The sequence below is a fragment of the Habropoda laboriosa genome, unplaced genomic scaffold (assembly GCF_001263275.1).
Source record: "Habropoda laboriosa isolate 0110345459 unplaced genomic scaffold, ASM126327v1 scaffold123, whole genome shotgun sequence".
Classification (NCBI taxonomy): domain Eukaryota; kingdom Metazoa; phylum Arthropoda; class Insecta; order Hymenoptera; family Apidae; genus Habropoda; species Habropoda laboriosa.
The window spans coordinates 645,149-662,691 of record NW_017100236.1 but is presented as its reverse complement, the minus strand read 5'-3'; the positions used below and the strand labels follow the sequence as shown (position 1 = coordinate 662,691).

Genomic DNA, 17,543 nt, shown 5'->3' with positions numbered 1-17,543 from the left:
TCAGGCTCGTTTATTGGAAGTCAGCTAAACAAAGTGACTAAGAAACTTTACACGTCCGCTACTGACGAAAACAATCCATAATCACGGACATTGTTGTCACTATCACTCGAATTATCACGGTCACTGTCAAATGAATGCACCCAATACTTGATCAAACTTCGTTGCAATAATGAAGGTTCGACAAACTTCAACCCTGTTCGTTCCTGTTTCCCACCGTTTACCAATTATTTGCGTCTTGATGTCAGTACACCTATATGCAACACGAATATATACGTTCTACGTGACAGAAATAGCACAGCGAAGCGTCTTGAACTTTTCTCTCTTTACCTCTCTGCTCTTCTCTTTTGCTCTTTTTACCCCGTCCCCCCTGTCTTTACCCCCTTGTCTATGTTTGTTTTTAGTGGGGATACGTACATGAATTTTATTCAGCCAATCGACAGCCGCCGATAAGGATGTGTATGTACAGGACGCGATGCAACGCGCTTGACTGTGTGCACGGTTGCGTATATGATTCAACTCTACTTTCGCGTATTCGGTTTAATTCTAACCTTGCAGAATGCTGACAGGAATTCGAATTTATTGGTAAAATGTCAAAACGTTGGGGTAGCGACTATGTGGTTACGGAGCACCGTGATTTACAGGTAGGTTATCTCATGAAGAAAAGATGTACATTGGGATTGTGTCTGTACTGTGCGAACAATATGTATTTCAATTTTAAATATTATAATACCCAATTGTTTTTCATTGTTAAACTATTTTTTTCTACTTATAGGCTAATACAATGGCCGTGGATGCGACTGGCAATTACGTGTTACTTGCCGGGTAAGTAATTAAAAAAAGAAGGGTTCTATATTTAGTAAAAAAATTTTTGAACCTTTGTATTTTTTAAATTTTACATTTTTTTTTCTACGTATTTTTAGACGCAGGTGTTTCGCGGTAAAGCATCTTGACGAGGGTGCTGATACTTTGAAAAAATTTCAAAGACAGAGCAAGTATGAAGTTGGCTCTGCAGAATGGAATCCCACAAGTATAAATTCTCATCTATGCGCTGTATCGGTTAGAAATTAAAGACTATGAGCTTTAAATAATGTGGTAGGTATATCTAATTGAATTTGAATTTTAGAGCAATACACGCATTGAAATATTGTCCCTTACTGGAACTGGTGGACATGACCTACAAACTACAAATAGCCTGAAGGCACATACAAGAGTAGTAAGTGACTTAAACTGGCATCCCAAAGAACCAGATACCATTGCTTCCTGCAGTATTGATACATTTATACACATTTGGGACATAAGAGATCAAAGAAGACCTTGTTTATCATTGTCTGCAGTTGGTAAATACCATGTCAATTAGAAGGAAGAAAAATGATGAAAAAATAATTTATAGAATATTTAAAAATACATGTAATTAACTGTGTTATAGCTGGTTCCTCTCAAGTAAGATGGAACTCTTTATCTCCCAACATGTTGGCTACAGCTCATGATGGAGATATTAAAATATGGGATCAAAGAAAAGGAAACAGTCCTATGCAGTACATAGCTGCTCATCTAACAAAAGTACAGCCTCACATTCCAATAGTTACTCAGTAACTTATAAATCCTATAAGATATTTGTAAATAACAGAATTATTTTAGATACATGGTTTAGATTGGTGTCCATTTCAACAAAATCAATTAGCAACTTCTAGTCAAGATTGTACAGTGAAAATCTTTGATATAAATAATCCGCGTAGGGCTGAAAGTATTTTAACAACAAATTCACCAGTATGGAGAGCTAGATATACGGTAAAAATAACGTTCTATTTAATAAAATTCACATTTATTCTGATTTATAAGAATTAAGTTATACACAGCCATTTGGAGAAGGATTGGTGACAATAGTGGTACCGCAATTACGGCGAGGGGAAAATAGTTTGTTACTATGGAACACGACAAACCTTAGTTCCCCTATTTATACTTTTGTAGGACATACTGATGTTGTTCTTGAATTTCAATGGAGACATCAAAAATTAGGTATATATCATGCAAATCAGTTTTTAAATCGAATAGAACAAAATATTACGAAATATATTATTTGCAGAAAATAGTGACTTTGAATTAATTACTTGGTCAAAGGATCAATGCTTAAGGATATATAAAATTGATCCTTTTCTAAAGAAAGTAGGTGTTTAGATGAATGTATATATTATAAAAAGATTAACATTTTCATTTATAAAAAAATATTTGTAATGTTCTAGTTATGTGGACATGGTATGGATGATGGTACCTCAATTTATACTCAATATTCTGATGATAGTAATTTAAGTATGTATATCCTACATATGGAACATATTTTCAATTCATTTAAACTAATACAATTGCCATTAATATAGAAACATTGCAATCCGTCCAACAATTACAACTAAGTGATACTCAAAACGATCGCGAAATGAACTGTATAACAACGAAAGTGGATGAACCTTCGTTAAATTCTGATACAGATGGATATATTGAAAATAATAAAGAAATATCATCCCCTACGCAACCAAAGACGTTACAACAAGAGTTTTCTTTGATAAACATGAATATACCAAATATAGAGGTAATTGATATGGACATAAAAAAAGTATATGAAAATACACGTTTTTATTCTTACAGGTCAACGCAATGGATGCTGTTGAACGTAGTTGTACCGTGACAGCGTCCAATAAAAGTTACAATGTGATATTAAAAGTAAATTTCCCGTCAAATTATCCATATAGCGCGCAACCTACATTCCAATTCTGTCCAGGAACAACGATCGATAATGCAACAATGGCGAAACTTTTGAAAGTCTTAAAACAAACCGCGCAGCAACGTGTTAAAAAGAATAGATCATGTTTAGAACCGTGTCTTAGGCAATTAATCACAACCTTGGAGCAAGTAAAGGAAAACTTAACTGTTTCAATTCACATTCATGTTTGTCTTGCATTATCTTTGATATTTTTCCTATTTCTGTAGACGTGTAAAAAAGACGAGAATGAAAGTAGTCATTTAGGATACGATATTCAAGACAATGCGAACTTCTTAAGCTCCTCAAACATGTATACGAATTATCAAGACGCCTGTATACCGTTTCCCAGAACGTCTGGCGCTAAGTTCTGTTGTGTGGGTACGTATACAAATAATTTAAGAAAAAGAAGTTCAAAATATATACTACGGTCATTCATTCTTTCACTAGGTATACTCGTATGTTTTGGCCGCGCTTCGTACACGCGAAGGTCGTCAATGAAACCAGAAAGTGCAACGCCTAGGGCACTGTCTGCATTAGAAAACGGAATGGGCAATGGAGAACATTTCATGCACATGTATCCAAATTCTTATGTACAGTCGAACGATAACATTCCTATAAGTTCTTTTTATTTTCAAGATCGTGTATGTATAATATTTCTTGTAAGAATGATAATAATACGAATAATATGAATAAAATTAAAGATTATTTTCAAATTAACAGAAAATGAATCGTGGGTTACATAACACGAATAGAATGAACCACAGATCATGTTGTAAAAACTATCATTTTATGGTAATAATATACGATGCCTCCTCTTTGTTTTTCGTCAACAAGGAGCTTGCTGAAAAATATGTGTAAGTGCCGTAAATGATTGTAATCACTGATACATCTTTCAACAAATAATCTTTCAATTATGTTTCGTGTGCAGCATCAATATCACCGATATTCCAGCAATGTGTCAGTACAATGCAAATGTCGCTGCATCATTAGAACGTCCTGATTTAGTTCAGGCATGGTGTTTAGCTGCCCTTGTAATATCTCAACCAGTATCGAATGTTGGGCATAATTCTTGTCAGTCACCAGATATCGATGCTCCGTGGCCTTTGCATCCTTTCGGGCAAAATTTAATTCACTCATTGTAAGTAATGAGTACACCACTTGTGAAGTAAAAATAATATCGTATATTAATTCTTATATGCTTTAGAATACAGCATTATGCAAATCAGTCGGACATTCAAATGGCAGGTATGCTGAGTTGTGCATTTAGTTATCGTTCGGAAAACCCAGACGTTACTCAGACACGACTAAACAGCAAGTCTATTAACATTAGTGTAAGTACGGCACATTCGTTTGCAAGTGATAATGAGTTCTGGCATGGCCTTGCACAAGCACTATTTTTATAGTATCATTGATAACCGAAATATTATATGTCTTGATCATAAATTTTGTCTTCTGTTCATGAAACATGCTGAACATCTCAATACTTGAGAATACTCTTCGAACATACTCATCTGTTATATCCCACTTGTTCATGTTTAAATGTTGACCTATTCCAACTTGCAGTATATCACATTTTTCATACTCAGCACACATTTCTTTTTTCTGATGCATGAATATGTACTATATACATACATACATACATATTATTTAACGATGTACATAGATGTTTTACCATACGACGGTATTGTATGCGGCGTGGTTTGTAGAGTGGCGTATAATTCAGAATTTAAATAGATCATACTATACCGACGTAATATGTACTTGTTTTATTTCAGTATTTTTATTCCTTTCTTTCAATGTACTCCTTTCAAAAAATTATCAAAAATGATTTATACGATATTATCTCTGTTATAGAGGCTTTCTACAGGAAAATGGTGGTTAAAGGTAAGGCATGGTTTTCGAATTTTCTAAGTTTGTTCGTGTTTGAAATGTATTTATTCTTAGGGTACTCTCTTATCATGATAATATTTGTTACTGCCTTACAGCATCGGAGTGGAAGTTTCGTGATGCCAGAAAGCATGCAGGTTTGGCCATGCTTGAATATTTAAAATGCCAAACTTTTCGATCTTTGCATCTAATTTAATTTTTTTAAATTATATGTGTATATACTAACCATAAATTATTGTATATATGTAGTAGTGATTAACCATATGTGATGTACTGTTTGTTGTAATAATATACATAGAAATTTTACACAGAAGACAAACATCTTTGTGCAGAAAGTGATCATAGACATTGTGCCTCTTATAATTGTCGATTATATGTATATTGTGTTCCTACTGTCCATGTAATGTATTTACAAATCGACCTGTAATTTTTTATATATCATTTGATATATCTTTTTAGCCTGGTGGTTCGCCGTACCACACGATTCATCTAGCTGATACCACGCTAGAAGGATGGAACTTTCAAAATTTGAAGCAACATCGATCCAATTCATGGTCTGATTCGCTAGACGAGTTAAAATTAATCCAAGACACGTTTGGTGACTCCGTAAGAAATATTAGGTAACTAAATGGATTTAGTGCATTCAAAAAATTTGTTTTTTTAAATTAAGCATGAATATTAATTATTCAGGTTGCTTGACGAAAAATATACCACTCTGTACGACGGCTATAAGAAAGCATACGCCGAAGTGTTACACAGGTGGCGATTATTAGATGCGCGTGCACAAGTATTGAAGCACGTGAGCACAACCCCGTTAGACACGCACAAAGGTGTCGAATTCCAAAGTGAATGTCAATTGTGCGGTAAAGTTAGCAGAGGACCTCAATGTATTAGTTGTAAACGATTAGCATTGGAATGTGTTATTTGTCATATCTCCGTGAGAGGTAAATCCAACTCATCGAAGTAGAGTTTTTTTCTCTCATGAGAAAATATATGAATTTTTTTTTCAACATTCAGGTCCAAGCAACTTCTGTATATTTTGTGGACACGGAGGACATACACAACATTTAGCGACATGGTTCACTAACGAAACATTGTGTCCCACAGGCTGTGGATGTTATTGCCTGCAGGAAAGTTCTGCCCTCTTAAAGCTGTAAATAGAAGAGAACAAAAAAGAAAAGAATTGTACATAACCGCGAAGATATCAAACAAATGTTATAAGAGGATAATAAATATGTTTTTTCTTTAACATTCTTCGCTCTCCATCGTTTCTTCTTCTTCATTTGGTTCCGCAAATTTAATGCTTTTTTCTTCATCTGGTACTTGGAGTATCGGCCTTTCTTCTTCATCTCGTTCTTCGCTTTTCAACGTTTCTGACTCGTTTTGTTCTTCAGACGAACTTGTTCCGAGGAACATTCTTTCCAATTCTCTTAATTCAGCTGCAAACGAAACGAGACGCGCAAAATATGTATTATACATGTTAACAAATATTTTAATGTACCCTCAGAAGAAAGTTTCCGTTGAAGGGCAAGACGTGCTTCTCTGGCTGGCCTCTCTCTCTCCTCTTTTTCTCGTATCACTTTTTCTATCGCACTGTATTCTCTTCGTTGAATGAAACCATGAACAACACCGTAAATTAAACACGTCCATCTGAATAACTGATAATGTAAAACGATTTTACACATAATAAAATTTTAATCCTTTGTTTGTTATAACCTTTATTATAGGGCTAACTTGTAATGGTGGTTGGTTAATCTTTTTCTCCGCCATTTAAACGAAACTTATTTTCAAACAAGATAGTTTTATTTAAAAGCAGTACTTGTATCTAACGATACGATTAAAAAAGGAACAATACAAAACATATGGTTACGATTCCAATGTCTCTCGATAAGTGAGATGGAACAATTAATGTTACAACGTTAATGTCGTAAATAGACAACTATAAAGGTCAACAGTCGATGATCTACATAAAAAAAACACCATCGTTATCGCGTTTTTATTGTGTCCACTGTGGATAGAGAAGTACATAAGAGCCTTTGAATCTTAAAAAACGACTAATATCGATAGTAATCAGCTTTGTAAGGTCCTTCTACAGGTACGTCGAGATATTTAGCCTGTTCCTCCGTCAATTTGGTCAGCTTCACTCCAAGGTGATTCAAATGCAACGCTGCAACCTCCTCGTCCAACTTCTTGGGCAACATGTGAACTCCAACTGGATAAGATTCAGATTTGGTCCATAATTCTATTTGAGCCAACACTTGATTCGTGAAAGAATTGCTCATCACGAAGCTGGAGTGTCCAGTGGCGCAACCAAGATTAACTAAACGACCCTCTGCGAGGAGGATGATGTGTCTAAAATGGGAGAACCTCATTAAACCTTGAAAAATCTACTCTAATTCACAGGGTATGAATTTAATAAATACAATGTATTATAAACTTCGTTTGAATGATTCTATATTGTTGAATTCTTGAGTTGTCTATTTCAAGAGTCTGTTGCATTATGCCCACCTGCCATTCTGTAATTGATATCTGTCCACTTGTGGCTTGATATTCACTTTCTCAACTGCGTTCTTCTCGAGCCATGCAGCATCGATTTCACAGTCAAAATGGCCAATGTTGCAAACGATAGCATCCTCTGGCATGTTCATAAAATGGTTGCCTACTATGATGTCTTTGCAACCTGTGGTCGTAACGTATATTTGTCCTTTAGTCGACGCTTCGTCCATCGTCGTCACCTAAGGAGTACATTTACCAGTTCACCGATTTCATTCTTTTCATGTGTGTGAAATCTTATTTTAAGTTTCAGTAATCACCTCGTAACCTTCCATGGCAGCTTGTAATGCATTAATAGGATCAATTTCTGTGATTATTACACGTCCACCGAGTGCTCTAAGACTCTGAGCACAACCCTTGCCAACGTCTCCATATCCAGCAACCACGCAGACCTTTCCAGCGATCATGACGTCTGTTGCTCGTTTAATTCCATCAATTAAGGACTCTCTGCATCCATAGAGATTGTCGAACTTGCTCTGAAGGACAGAAGAGTATTTTGGTTCACGTGAAACTTGGAATTTTCCATAATGAGAAGCAGACAATACACACAATTATCTATTAAGTTACTGCAGAAATCTCATATTATAAAGAATTTCAATCTTTCCAAAACTGTTGTCATATTATGTTATTCTAAAAACCTGCAAGTATCTTCTGCAGCAACTTAATAATTTTTTAAATCTCTCTTATTTCTTGAACACCAACCTTCGTTACCGAGTCATTCACATTTATTGCCGGCACCGTCAGAGTACCCTCTTTCATCATACGGTACAGATTGTGCACACCAGTAGTTGTCTCCTCAGAAATACCACGACACTCCTTCAGGTATTCTGGGAACTTGGTGTGCACCAAATTAGTGAGATCGCCACCATCGTCGAGAATCAGATTCAAGGGTTTACCATCCATGAATACTAGAGTTTGCCTTATGCACCAAAGGTACTCTTCATCTGTTTCTCCTTTCCAGGCATATACAGGAACTCCTGCTTTTGCTATAGCTGCAGCAGCATGGTCTTGTGTGCTGAATATGTTGCACGATGACCACTGAACCTATTGATATAGCAGTAAACGAGTCAGTATCGTCGACGTTGGTTGCTGAAGTATTGTGATGTAATTTTGGTGTGGAAATATTGAATGACGATTGCATAGCGATGAGTGTTTAGATATCGAGTTCATTGAAGTTTTGTTGGAGTAACAATTATGATGCATTCGTGTTTCATGAAATATTTGAGCAATAAGTAATTCGAAAGTCAAGTTTTTTTTTATCAATATCCGAAGAGACTGAAATTCGTGATTTTTAGAGTGGGTCACGGTAATGATAAGGAAACGTCGATCATTAAAAGTCAATTAAAGTACATTCCTTTGTATTGAAGTAACATAATGTAGCAGAGAATGTTGTTTTCGTTGTATCATAGAAATTTAAGACATTTATACATTTTTTCATGATTTTCAATAAATGTTAAAGTGTTTAATATTTCATAATGGTGACCAGAAATGTGAGTCACGTTTTATCATCTTAATCTATATTTGAGAATGACTTGAAAGATTTCCGATGTCTGATAGAACTGTTGTTGAATCTTGCAAAAGATTCGGGGTCATGATCTGCGAGATAAACTTTCATACGTGTACAATTGCGCGCCATTTTTACTATCCACTTTCCTGGTACAAATTTTTTCTACTTTTCGAAGACCTATTTTAATTTTTACGAATTTTAATTCTTTACATAATTTTTTTAATGTTTCAAGCCCAATAAAAATACTTAAAAATTTTAAAAATATCTTCATTTAATAATATTTCATTAATAATTCAAATAAAATAAAAGTATTGCGCATGTCAGGTTCCATTTTGGAGCCAGATACGAACAAAAATGGTATGTTCCGAATGATACCGAATTTTGGAGCATCAACTACAACAATCGTGATATAAAAATTTATCAACTTACCTCAGCACCCAGATCGATCAGAGTTTCAATAAGAACTGCGGTTTGTACTGTCATATGTAGACAACCGGCAATTCGGGCGCCTTTTAAAATCTTTTGAGGACCATACTTTTTCCTGATGGCCATAAGCCCTGGCATCTCGTGTTCTGCCAAAGTAATTTCTTTCCTTCCCCATTCCGCCAATGACAAATCAGCTACGACCAATAGAAATTTAGTTTATTAATTTTAAATTATCGTCAATTGATTGTTCATCGAATATTTCAAGTCAGAGTCGCCTTATGACACATTTGTAATTGTTTCGTTACTGTGTTTCAACAAAGAATTGATTTAGAACGACCATTTTCCTTTTGTGATCTATTTTACCATTGTTTGTATTTGTAAATCAAGATAAATGTTATTGTGGAGCATGGGGTGCTTGATTTAGCAGATGTATGGCCGTGTAGGTTAATCTCTACACTGACAGTACATATCTTCATTTAATAATATTTAATTAATAATTCGAATAAAATAAAAGTATTGCGCATGTCAGGTTCCATTTTGGAGCCAGATACGAACAAAAATGGTATGTTCCGAATGATACCGAATTTTGGAGCATCAACTACAACAATCGTGATATAAAAATTTATCAACTTACCTCAGCACCCAGATCGATCAGAGTTTCAATAAGAACTGCGGTTTGTACTGTCATATGTAGACAACCGGCAATTCGGGCGCCTTTTAAAATCTTTTGAGGACCATACTTTTTCCTGATGGCCATAAGCCCTGGCATCTCGTGTTCTGCCAAAGTAATTTCTTTCCTTCCCCATTCCGCCAATGACAAATCAGCTACGACCAATAGAAATTTAGTTTATTAATTTTAAATTATCGTCAATTGATTGTTCATCGAATATTTCAAGTCAGAGTCGCCTTATGACACATTTGTAATTGTTTCGTTACTGTGTTTCAACAAAGAATTGATTTAGAACGACCATTTTCCTTTTGTGATCTATTTTACCATTGTTTGTATTTGTAAATCAAGATAAATGTTATTGTGGAGCATGGGGTGCTTGATTTAGCAGATGTATGGCCGTGTAGGTTAATCTCTACACTGACAGTACAGTGGTTGGTTAGTTATTTAATACTTCTTGATTCGAAATCACAGTTTCATTGAATTTCTTGTGACTTCATTATTTTATACACTTCACGAAATATCGTATTTTAAATGCCATGAAAGAAGGTTAGAAATTCTACTTCAAAAGAACGACCACGTGTTTAACTAACATAATTCTGATTTTAATAATGATCTCGTAACTTACCGACTTTAAATGGAGGCTTGGAAGACATTCTCTTGAATTCAGAAACAATTGGTGCAAATAATTAAGTTAAATTAAGTTGTAATTTAAAGAACCGAACAAGACGCAATCTTACGAATTACACGTTTCCGCCGGCGAGTTGCGGTGAAACTAGTTGTTACGGAAGGATCGTTGCATCGGTTTCATTTTACTTTGTTCCACCAGGGATCGTGGCTACTTGTTGGTTACGTGCAGCTTTCAATATTTTTGGCGGGAAAATTTTTTTTCTTAAATATCTTTTCATAGATGAAATTTCACATACGTGTAAAATTTTATATTACTCGATACTTAATTTTTATTGTAATATTGTTACAATTTTTTAGATAATTTATCAGCAGTCAATAATATTGTAAACTGTAAAACAGAAAGTCGGAAATACAGGTGTTTGTGCTATCGACAGATCAGACATTATAGCTGATAAGATATGAATCTAGTTTTACACGATAAATTACGAAACTGTTTTACCACGTAATCATAACTTCTGTACAAATTTATTTGCAATGAAATTTACATTAAGAGGTGCAATTTTTTAAAAATTTTATCTCTAATTTGGTGGGTTAGTGTCCAGATCAGGAAACTTGGTGCCATCACGAAGCATTTGTCTACGAAATTCCTTAGCCTCTCTTTTTTCATCGAAAAGCACTGGATCCTTGTCGATTCGCGTCAGGTTGGGCAACATAGCCAAAACAATGTGCCTATACGCAACTTCTTCCTCTGCTTCTCTATCAGGGACCGTAGGATTTTCCAAAATAACCAAAGTTTCTAACGCTGGCAAGCAACTTAATTTTTCCAATTCCGACAATTTTATAATCTCATTATTTCTGAGATTAAGATAATTCAGCTTAACACAACGTGAATCAAATCCAGTTAAATTCGATAATTTATTACTCCTCAGATGCAGAGTCGTTAAATTAACCAAAATTTCTAGTCCTTCCAGCTTCTCTATCTGATTCTCAGCGAGGAATAATCGCGTTAACCTCGGGAAGAATATTCCATTGGTCGTGGTAAGTATATTTCCACGTAACTCGAAATGTTTCAAATTTTCGAGGTCGTACGGATTTAAAGTCACTTCTTCGATATTGTTGTGGTTCAATTCCAGGCATTCCAGTTGTTTATGGGAAATACCTGATGTGCTCGTCAATTTATTTTTATTTAATGTAAGAACCTACACGGTGAATATACACGGTGAACTTCAATAATATTACAATCAGAAAGAAGAATAGGTTAGAGGGTTAAAATATTCCGAAAGAAAAATAGAATAAGAGGTTAAGAAATTCAAAAAGAAAAATAGAATAGAAGGTTAGAAAATTGGAGGGAAAATTTGATTATGAACCTGAAGATAGGGCATAGGTTCCAGTTCCCCAGAGGTCACGTGATTTCTGTCAGCTCGAATCATTAAAAGATATTTCATGGACGTTAAATAACGAAGAGCTTCCGTTGTCAGTCTATTTCCAGAAACGTCCACGTAAAGAACGTATTTGAACATAGGAATAACTCTGATGTCTGTCAGTCCCTTATTAGATGCATTCAAACATAAATAAGCGTAACCAAGGCCTGACTCGCATTTTCCCAACATGTGAAGACATTCTCCAGCTTCTGAATGTGTTAATGCTCTTGTAGTGTCATCGAAAATGGACGACGATTTTGGGGTTGGATATCTTTCAGTCTCACCCTCCTCTTCGTCGTACTTTTTACTTTCCACTTCTTCCTTGTCCATTTTATTCCAATTTTATTCCCCTTTCTAATTAAAAGTATATAATTAACCTTTAACTTTGACGAACATTCAAGAAATGAGATCTATCTTCGTTTGTTTATTACCAAAGTACAATGTACAAAAATGAGCCATTCAGATGAGCCAAACTGATCAACACCATTTTTTGCAATGTTTCACGTGATTGACACTTAAGTTTTCACAAATGAAATTAATTACCTTGATAATTTTATTTCTCACCACCAGGTGATAAAACTTTTTATTACTGCCGAATGGTGAATAAATAATAAAAGTTATATGTTTAATAATACATTATGCAGTATTCGTTTGTGTATATACACTGTGTCTCGTTTATAACGAACATCCAAATTATTTCCACAGCTATTGAATGTAAGAAAAACTCAAGGATTTTAGTCGTGTTTTCTTCATTTTAATAGCAGCAATTAATTCATTTTATATGTTCGTTATTAGTGAGACACCTTGTACACACTACAAAAGAAATTTCAAAAGCCGACATTCATAAATTCATCAATTTTCTTTATTTTTTATTTCACGGAGTTAGTCACTTTAGCTCGTGAAAGTGAAGTTGTCTCGTGTAAAATACGACATTGCAACATTATGAAATATAAAAATGTAGGAAAAAAAGAGATCCATAAAATTCGTCAGACTTTTAGAGAATTCTTATTCAACGTGTTCTGATGCATTTTGAGTCGTCCCATCTCAATCTGTAAGTATGTTGAATGGGTGGTTTCCGGTGCATGATGTCGCGAAGCTTCTTCAGAAGAATGAAATTCTCCCTTAAAATTCGATCTTGCTTCTCGCGTTCCAATTGCAACCCTTTCGCGTTCAAGATAATGTGAGGTCTATTCTCTGGTGGATTCACGTCAATCGCACATGTAGCCTTTTTCACCTGGATCAATTTAATTAATTAAAAATTGAACGAAACGAATTTATTCATTTTACCTTCAAACGATGTCGTTCGTACGCTTCGTGCTTCCATATAGACGATGCTGAAGAATTCCTCTTTTCCTTGGACATGTTGCTCGTTCGATCAGTCAGACTCGTTTCGAGTGTTTACACGATATACGTGACACGATTACCAAGTTTCTTTAGCAACGCTTTCGCGACCAGGCGGTATCGATCTCGGACTTATTCGACGACCACGTATATATAATACTGTGTTTCTATAGAATACTATCTTTACTTTGTATCGTCAGGTTCAATGAAGTTTGGGCACAAATATTAGTTCAAATTTCAATATATCATAATTTTAATTTATCTAACAGTTTTCCGTTAATAGGATTTCCACATAAGGCCGTTAATAATTTTCTTGTTATTGTGCTTTTATATTTTCAAATGGTTTTAACAGTTTATTTATTTAATTTTATTTAGTAAAAATTGAAATTAAAATAAAAGTTTGAAATTAAAAATTTGTATTATTAAACATAAATTATAATTTGCTAAACAAATTGCGGTGGGGTGAGGTTATGGCAGGAGAAAAGAGAAATAAAGAGGATTAGGCGTACAAGGAAAGGTTATGGGTGATTCGTCCTGGACCTCCTAAAAAGTGGACTCGTTAGTAAGTCTACCTCTTTAGGAGACTTAATGCCTTAGACGCGGAAAGACTATTAGTCTCATTGTCAGGTCGGAAGAAGTAGGTATATGTATACACAAACGGGAGCCTTTAGTGAGAAAATTGGTCGTTAGTCCGTCCATCTAGTGGTGGAGCGCAGGAGCTAGGGTAAAGTTGCCTAATATGAGAGCCATTTCTTAAAGAAGTCGTAACTGTCGACTAAGAACACTTTTATTAAAATTCGATACATGTTTTAAAAGTATGATATGTATTCTTTTGTAAGGTACTGGAATGTACAGTAAAGAAAATTCGGTTCCTTCGTAATAAAATAAAAACGAAAATTATGCAAATACACAGATTTCAAAAATGAGAAAACTATTTTTTCTGTCTTCTTTCACACATTGGGTACACCGGTAACACTTTGTACACTAAAACAAAATTGGGTACCTAATATGAGACTCTTCTTGTAATAGGAACTTCCGAAACAATAACACGATAGCTATTAAGTAGCCTCGAGGTTAAGTCTTCGTTATTTAACGATACGCGACTAGTACACCTAATATGAGACTCTTCTTGTAATAGGAACTTCCGAAACAATAACACGATAGCTATTAAGTACCCTCGAGGTTAAGTCTTCGTTATTTAACGATACGCAACTAGTACGCCTTAAACTCCATTGCATGCACTATACAACAGCATTTATGAAAATGATTATAAACTTACTATTTTCGAGGTATTTGTAATTTAATCGAACCACCTGAAAAACTTTCTGCAACGTATTGCACAAATGTGCTTGTTGAAGACGCTTGATTGATTTCAATCAAATTTCATATTTAATTTGATAATTAACGCGGTTAATTACGAAACGAAACAGCATCGCTACGACATTCAAGAGTTACCCTACCGCCACAAAATTAAATAAATTATCTTAGTACAGCTTGCATATTGGATATTTTATATTCAATTTACTCCAATTGATTTTAGCAAAACCATTCAATTTCAGATGTTTCTATTCATATTTACATTAACAATTAATTCACTTTAAGTATTTTGAGTTAAAGAGTAAATGTTACAGTGAAAAGATAATTAGATATCTGCTGCGCACACTATACTTACTTGCTTAAAAGGGGGAGACTCGTGTAACTCGCTAAAAATAAGGTGATCTTCATGAATTTATTCTTCGGAAACTATCGAATAGAAATTCTTCAAACTTGTAGGATATTTTATTCAGCATTGAGAAATGTAGAAAATATTTTTTTTAGTGTAAAATAATTCGATTATTACAAACTGTAGGCCTCAGCGTCGACGTAGTCAATCGGCGTGCAGTCTAGCGTCCGTTAAACTTACCTAAAGCAAAAGATTCATACAATTTTCTATTTTATATAAAATTACGCTCTGGATGAACCTAAATTTTCAAAAAGTGATGCAAAATAGAGGAAATAGCGGCACTTTGAAGAAAAAGTTGCGATTTTGACGAAAAATTTCTGTCTTAATCGTACAATAAAAGTAATTAAAATTAATAATATCGTTAAAATTATAGGTTCATCCAGAGCGGAATTTATTTATCTACATACTTGTACAGGGGCAAGTCAATTGATTGAATATTTTTTTAGCTATGCTGCAAGCCAATTTGAGAAAAAGTAGTTTCGAGGAAAATGCGTTTAAAGTTTTAGGTATTGAAAAGTAAGAATTTTTAGAAACTTACACCCGGTTCTTGCTAATCTACTACTCCAGGCATATTCAGCAAACTTGCTACTTCCTCGAAAAATTCTTGTTGTTCGAATTGTTGTTGTTTCAACCTCCGTAGTTATATTTAAGCTGCGCCGTTTCTTCATTTTCAGCCGCTCCGCGTCGTAAGTGCCGGTGAAAAATGTCCATTCCTGTCCAAAATTGAATTCTAGTTACGCCATTTCATCACATCTCTCCTTATCGTTAAGTCGTAATAATTTGACAGTTTTTTTTCTAAGGACGTATGTTAACTTATCTTTATCTCCAAGTTGTTTTTGTTTTCTTTTCATATTCCGAAGCTGCGTACCCGTGTATTTTTGTTTTCCAACGTTACCAACACATTCATTTTTCACACTTGAAAATCGTCGCCATAAGTATTCAAAATTAAAATTGCCATTTATATACGTTTCTGAGTCTCCGTCGCCGATATACACTTACCGGCCAAAAGTTTGGAATCACCTGCCACTTTTCATCAATATTAAATCTGCTGCTAATTTTTTATAGATTTGAAGTTTATCTCAATTCTACATTTATCAATTTATCTCACACCAATTTATTCGAATGATAAAAAATTCTCAAAGTCGCTGACTTTTTTCTGGAAATTTTTGTGTAAATTGCAATGCTCGGTGATTCCAAACTTGTGGCCGGTAGTGTATGTATCTGGTGTAGGAGCTGTAAAATCTGTTGTAGACTTATTAATACTTCGAATTTCAGTTTACAACTTCACGGACATATTTTTTAAAAGAAGAATTTTTTTCGACTTGTTACACGAGTCTCCCCCCTTAATTACAAACGAAATAAAATAGTGTTGGGATTTTGCCTTTTGGGTAAGGTGAAATGCGGAATAACTACTGGTTCATTGCTATAACGGTAAGATTGCCGGTTGCTCGCATGCTCGAGAATCCGCTCACCGGAAAAGGAGATCGCGCGGTGATCGGCAACGCGGTCGGTTACAAAGGAAACAAAACGCCTCCTCAAGCGTCTTACGCGGGCACTTCGAATTTCCCGCCAAATAGAATTATTAAATTCCGAAGAAAATAATTTCAGTACGATACGTTTCACGCTAGAATGCTTTAGTACAATATATTTCAGGCTAGAAGCGTTCAACAGTTCCTCGTACGCACGTGCGTGCATATGCGTGTGTGTACACTTATGAACCACTACCGCTACCTCGCCGCTGCGATTCTCAATCACCGCGGAAGGCAGTGATTGGAGGGCGCGCTAGACCAATCGCGTTACGCCGGGGCCGTGGCCTATCAGACGCGCGTTTTATCCGCCTGGTCGCGCGACTCCGTGAAACGCACGCGTGAAATTAATTTCGCCGTGCTTGGAATTCATGGCGACAGGACTCCCCGCGGTGCTCAGAAACGAAAGGCGTCGCGGCGAAATTCAATTTCGGCGGCGTTCGATGGATTTCTTTGACAAAGAAAAACTTCACCCGAGCATTTTTCGCTGCTTTCTGGATCGTTGATTTATTCATTTATTTATTTCATGAAATCACATAAACAGAGGACACATCAGGTATTGATAATTGCAGAGAAAAAGAGAAACTAGGATAAACGAGAAATTGAGTATCTAGTATTACAATTATTGGAAAAAAGTTTGAATTTTTAGGCATTATAAAAATAATGTTTTTGGGTTCGATAATTTAAGTTGATAGACAAAGTTGTTATCGCAGATGTTAAAATTAAGGTGTTTGGTTGTTGTATTTAAGAAATAAGCATGTTTCAGTAAAACGAGTGTACCTGCAATGGAGGTTTTAGAAGTCGGGTAATTGTTTTCATAAGGAAAGTGTTTTAATAACATTTCTTTTACAACCCTGGAAAGGGAAATTAGTTTTGTTCTGAAAAATAACGCCTTAGGGGAACTTCATAACAGGAAATTCGGAATATTGGCGCAGTAAACCCTAGCAAAACGTCCCAAACTGTCAAGGAGGTCATAAAAATAGGCTATAAAGCTAAAACTATAAACCCATCCTGGAATAAACTGGAAATATGAGAATATTCTTACCTGGGACGAAATTTCGAATATCCTCATAAATTACCGAAAACATTATTCCACTAAGAAAATAC

General features: G+C 35.1%; 4 protein-coding genes across 6 annotated transcripts; 1 reads left to right on the top strand and 3 right to left on the bottom strand.

Moving 5' to 3' along the window:
- Nucleotides 1-587: 587 nt before the first annotated feature.
- On the top strand, nt 588-5,838 carry LOC108571671 (WD repeat-containing protein 59). 2 transcript variants are annotated; one of them, XM_017933771.1, is made up of 20 exons: nt 588-641; nt 773-822; nt 921-1,056; nt 1,124-1,337; nt 1,427-1,560; nt 1,639-1,788; nt 1,857-2,016; nt 2,084-2,163; nt 2,241-2,307; nt 2,376-2,584; nt 2,641-2,904; nt 2,983-3,133; nt 3,203-3,396; nt 3,476-3,609; nt 3,684-3,893; nt 3,960-4,086; nt 4,610-4,639; nt 5,102-5,262; nt 5,333-5,586; nt 5,660-5,838. In XM_017933771.1, exons 1-20 carry the CDS (start codon nt 588-590, stop codon nt 5,797-5,799), a joined length of 2,919 nt encoding a protein of 972 aa, XP_017789260.1. In that variant the 3' UTR covers nt 5,800-5,838. The 2 variants fall into 2 exon arrangements, with proteins under 2 accessions (XP_017789260.1, XP_017789261.1); XM_017933772.1 differs by lacking the exon at nt 4,610-4,639.
- Nucleotides 5,839-6,648: 810 nt separating this feature from the next.
- On the bottom strand, nt 6,649-10,553 carry LOC108571666 (adenosylhomocysteinase). 2 transcript variants are annotated; one of them, XM_017933766.1, is made up of 6 exons: nt 10,424-10,553; nt 9,763-9,953; nt 7,898-8,239; nt 7,456-7,671; nt 7,151-7,377; nt 6,649-6,994 (listed from the first exon to the last, which is right to left on the bottom strand). In XM_017933766.1, exons 1-6 carry the CDS (start codon nt 10,449-10,451, stop codon nt 6,697-6,699), a joined length of 1,302 nt encoding a protein of 433 aa, XP_017789255.1. In that variant the 5' UTR covers nt 10,452-10,553; the 3' UTR covers nt 6,649-6,696. The 2 variants fall into 2 exon arrangements, with proteins under 2 accessions (XP_017789255.1, XP_017789256.1); XM_017933767.1 differs by lacking the exons at nt 9,763-9,953; nt 10,424-10,553 and adding an exon at nt 9,132-9,317.
- Nucleotides 10,554-11,003: 450 nt separating this feature from the next.
- LOC108571651 (leucine-rich repeat-containing protein 23-like) lies at nt 11,004-12,176 on the bottom strand. Its single transcript, XM_017933741.1, has 2 exons — nt 11,793-12,176; nt 11,004-11,624 (listed from the first exon to the last, which is right to left on the bottom strand). Exons 1-2 carry the CDS (start codon nt 12,174-12,176, stop codon nt 11,004-11,006), a joined length of 1,005 nt encoding a protein of 334 aa, XP_017789230.1.
- Nucleotides 12,177-12,855: 679 nt separating this feature from the next.
- LOC108571696 lies at nt 12,856-13,208 on the bottom strand. Its single transcript, XM_017933799.1, has 2 exons — nt 13,134-13,208; nt 12,856-13,080 (listed from the first exon to the last, which is right to left on the bottom strand). Exons 1-2 carry the CDS (start codon nt 13,206-13,208, stop codon nt 12,856-12,858), a joined length of 300 nt encoding a protein of 99 aa, XP_017789288.1.
- Between the last annotated feature and the right edge of the window lie 4,335 nt (nt 13,209-17,543).

Coding starts and splice junctions, on each gene's coding strand:
- LOC108571671 (XM_017933771.1), top strand. CDS start 588: ATGTCAAAACGTTGGGGTAGCGACTATGTGGTTACGGAGCACCGTGAT. Junction 642..772: donor CGGAGCACCGTGATTTACAG/GTAGGTTATCTC, acceptor TTCTACTTATAG/GCTAATACAATGGCCGTGGA. Junction 3,134..3,202: donor CGCTAAGTTCTGTTGTGTGG/GTACGTATACAA, acceptor TTCTTTCACTAG/GTATACTCGTATGTTTTGGC.
- LOC108571666 (XM_017933766.1), bottom strand. CDS start 10,451: ATGTCTTCCAAGCCTCCATTTAAAGTCG. Junction 8,240..9,762: donor TGATCGATCTGGGTGCTGAG/GTAAGTTGATAA, acceptor CTATATCAATAG/GTTCAGTGGTCATCGTGCAA. Junction 7,672..7,897: donor TGAATGACTCGGTAACGAAG/GTTGGTGTTCAA, acceptor TCTGTCCTTCAG/AGCAAGTTCGACAATCTCTA.
- LOC108571651 (XM_017933741.1), bottom strand. CDS start 12,176: ATGGACAAGGAAGAAGTGGAAAGTAAAAAGTACGACGAAGAGGAGGGT. Junction 11,625..11,792: donor AACCTATGCCCTATCTTCAG/GTTCATAATCAA, acceptor TTCACCGTGTAG/GTTCTTACATTAAATAAAAA.
- LOC108571696 (XM_017933799.1), bottom strand. CDS start 13,208: ATGTCCAAGGAAAAGAGGAATTCTTCAGCATCGTCTATATGGAAGCAC. Junction 13,081..13,133: donor ACGAACGACATCGTTTGAAG/GTAAAATGAATA, acceptor AAATTGATCCAG/GTGAAAAAGGCTACATGTGC.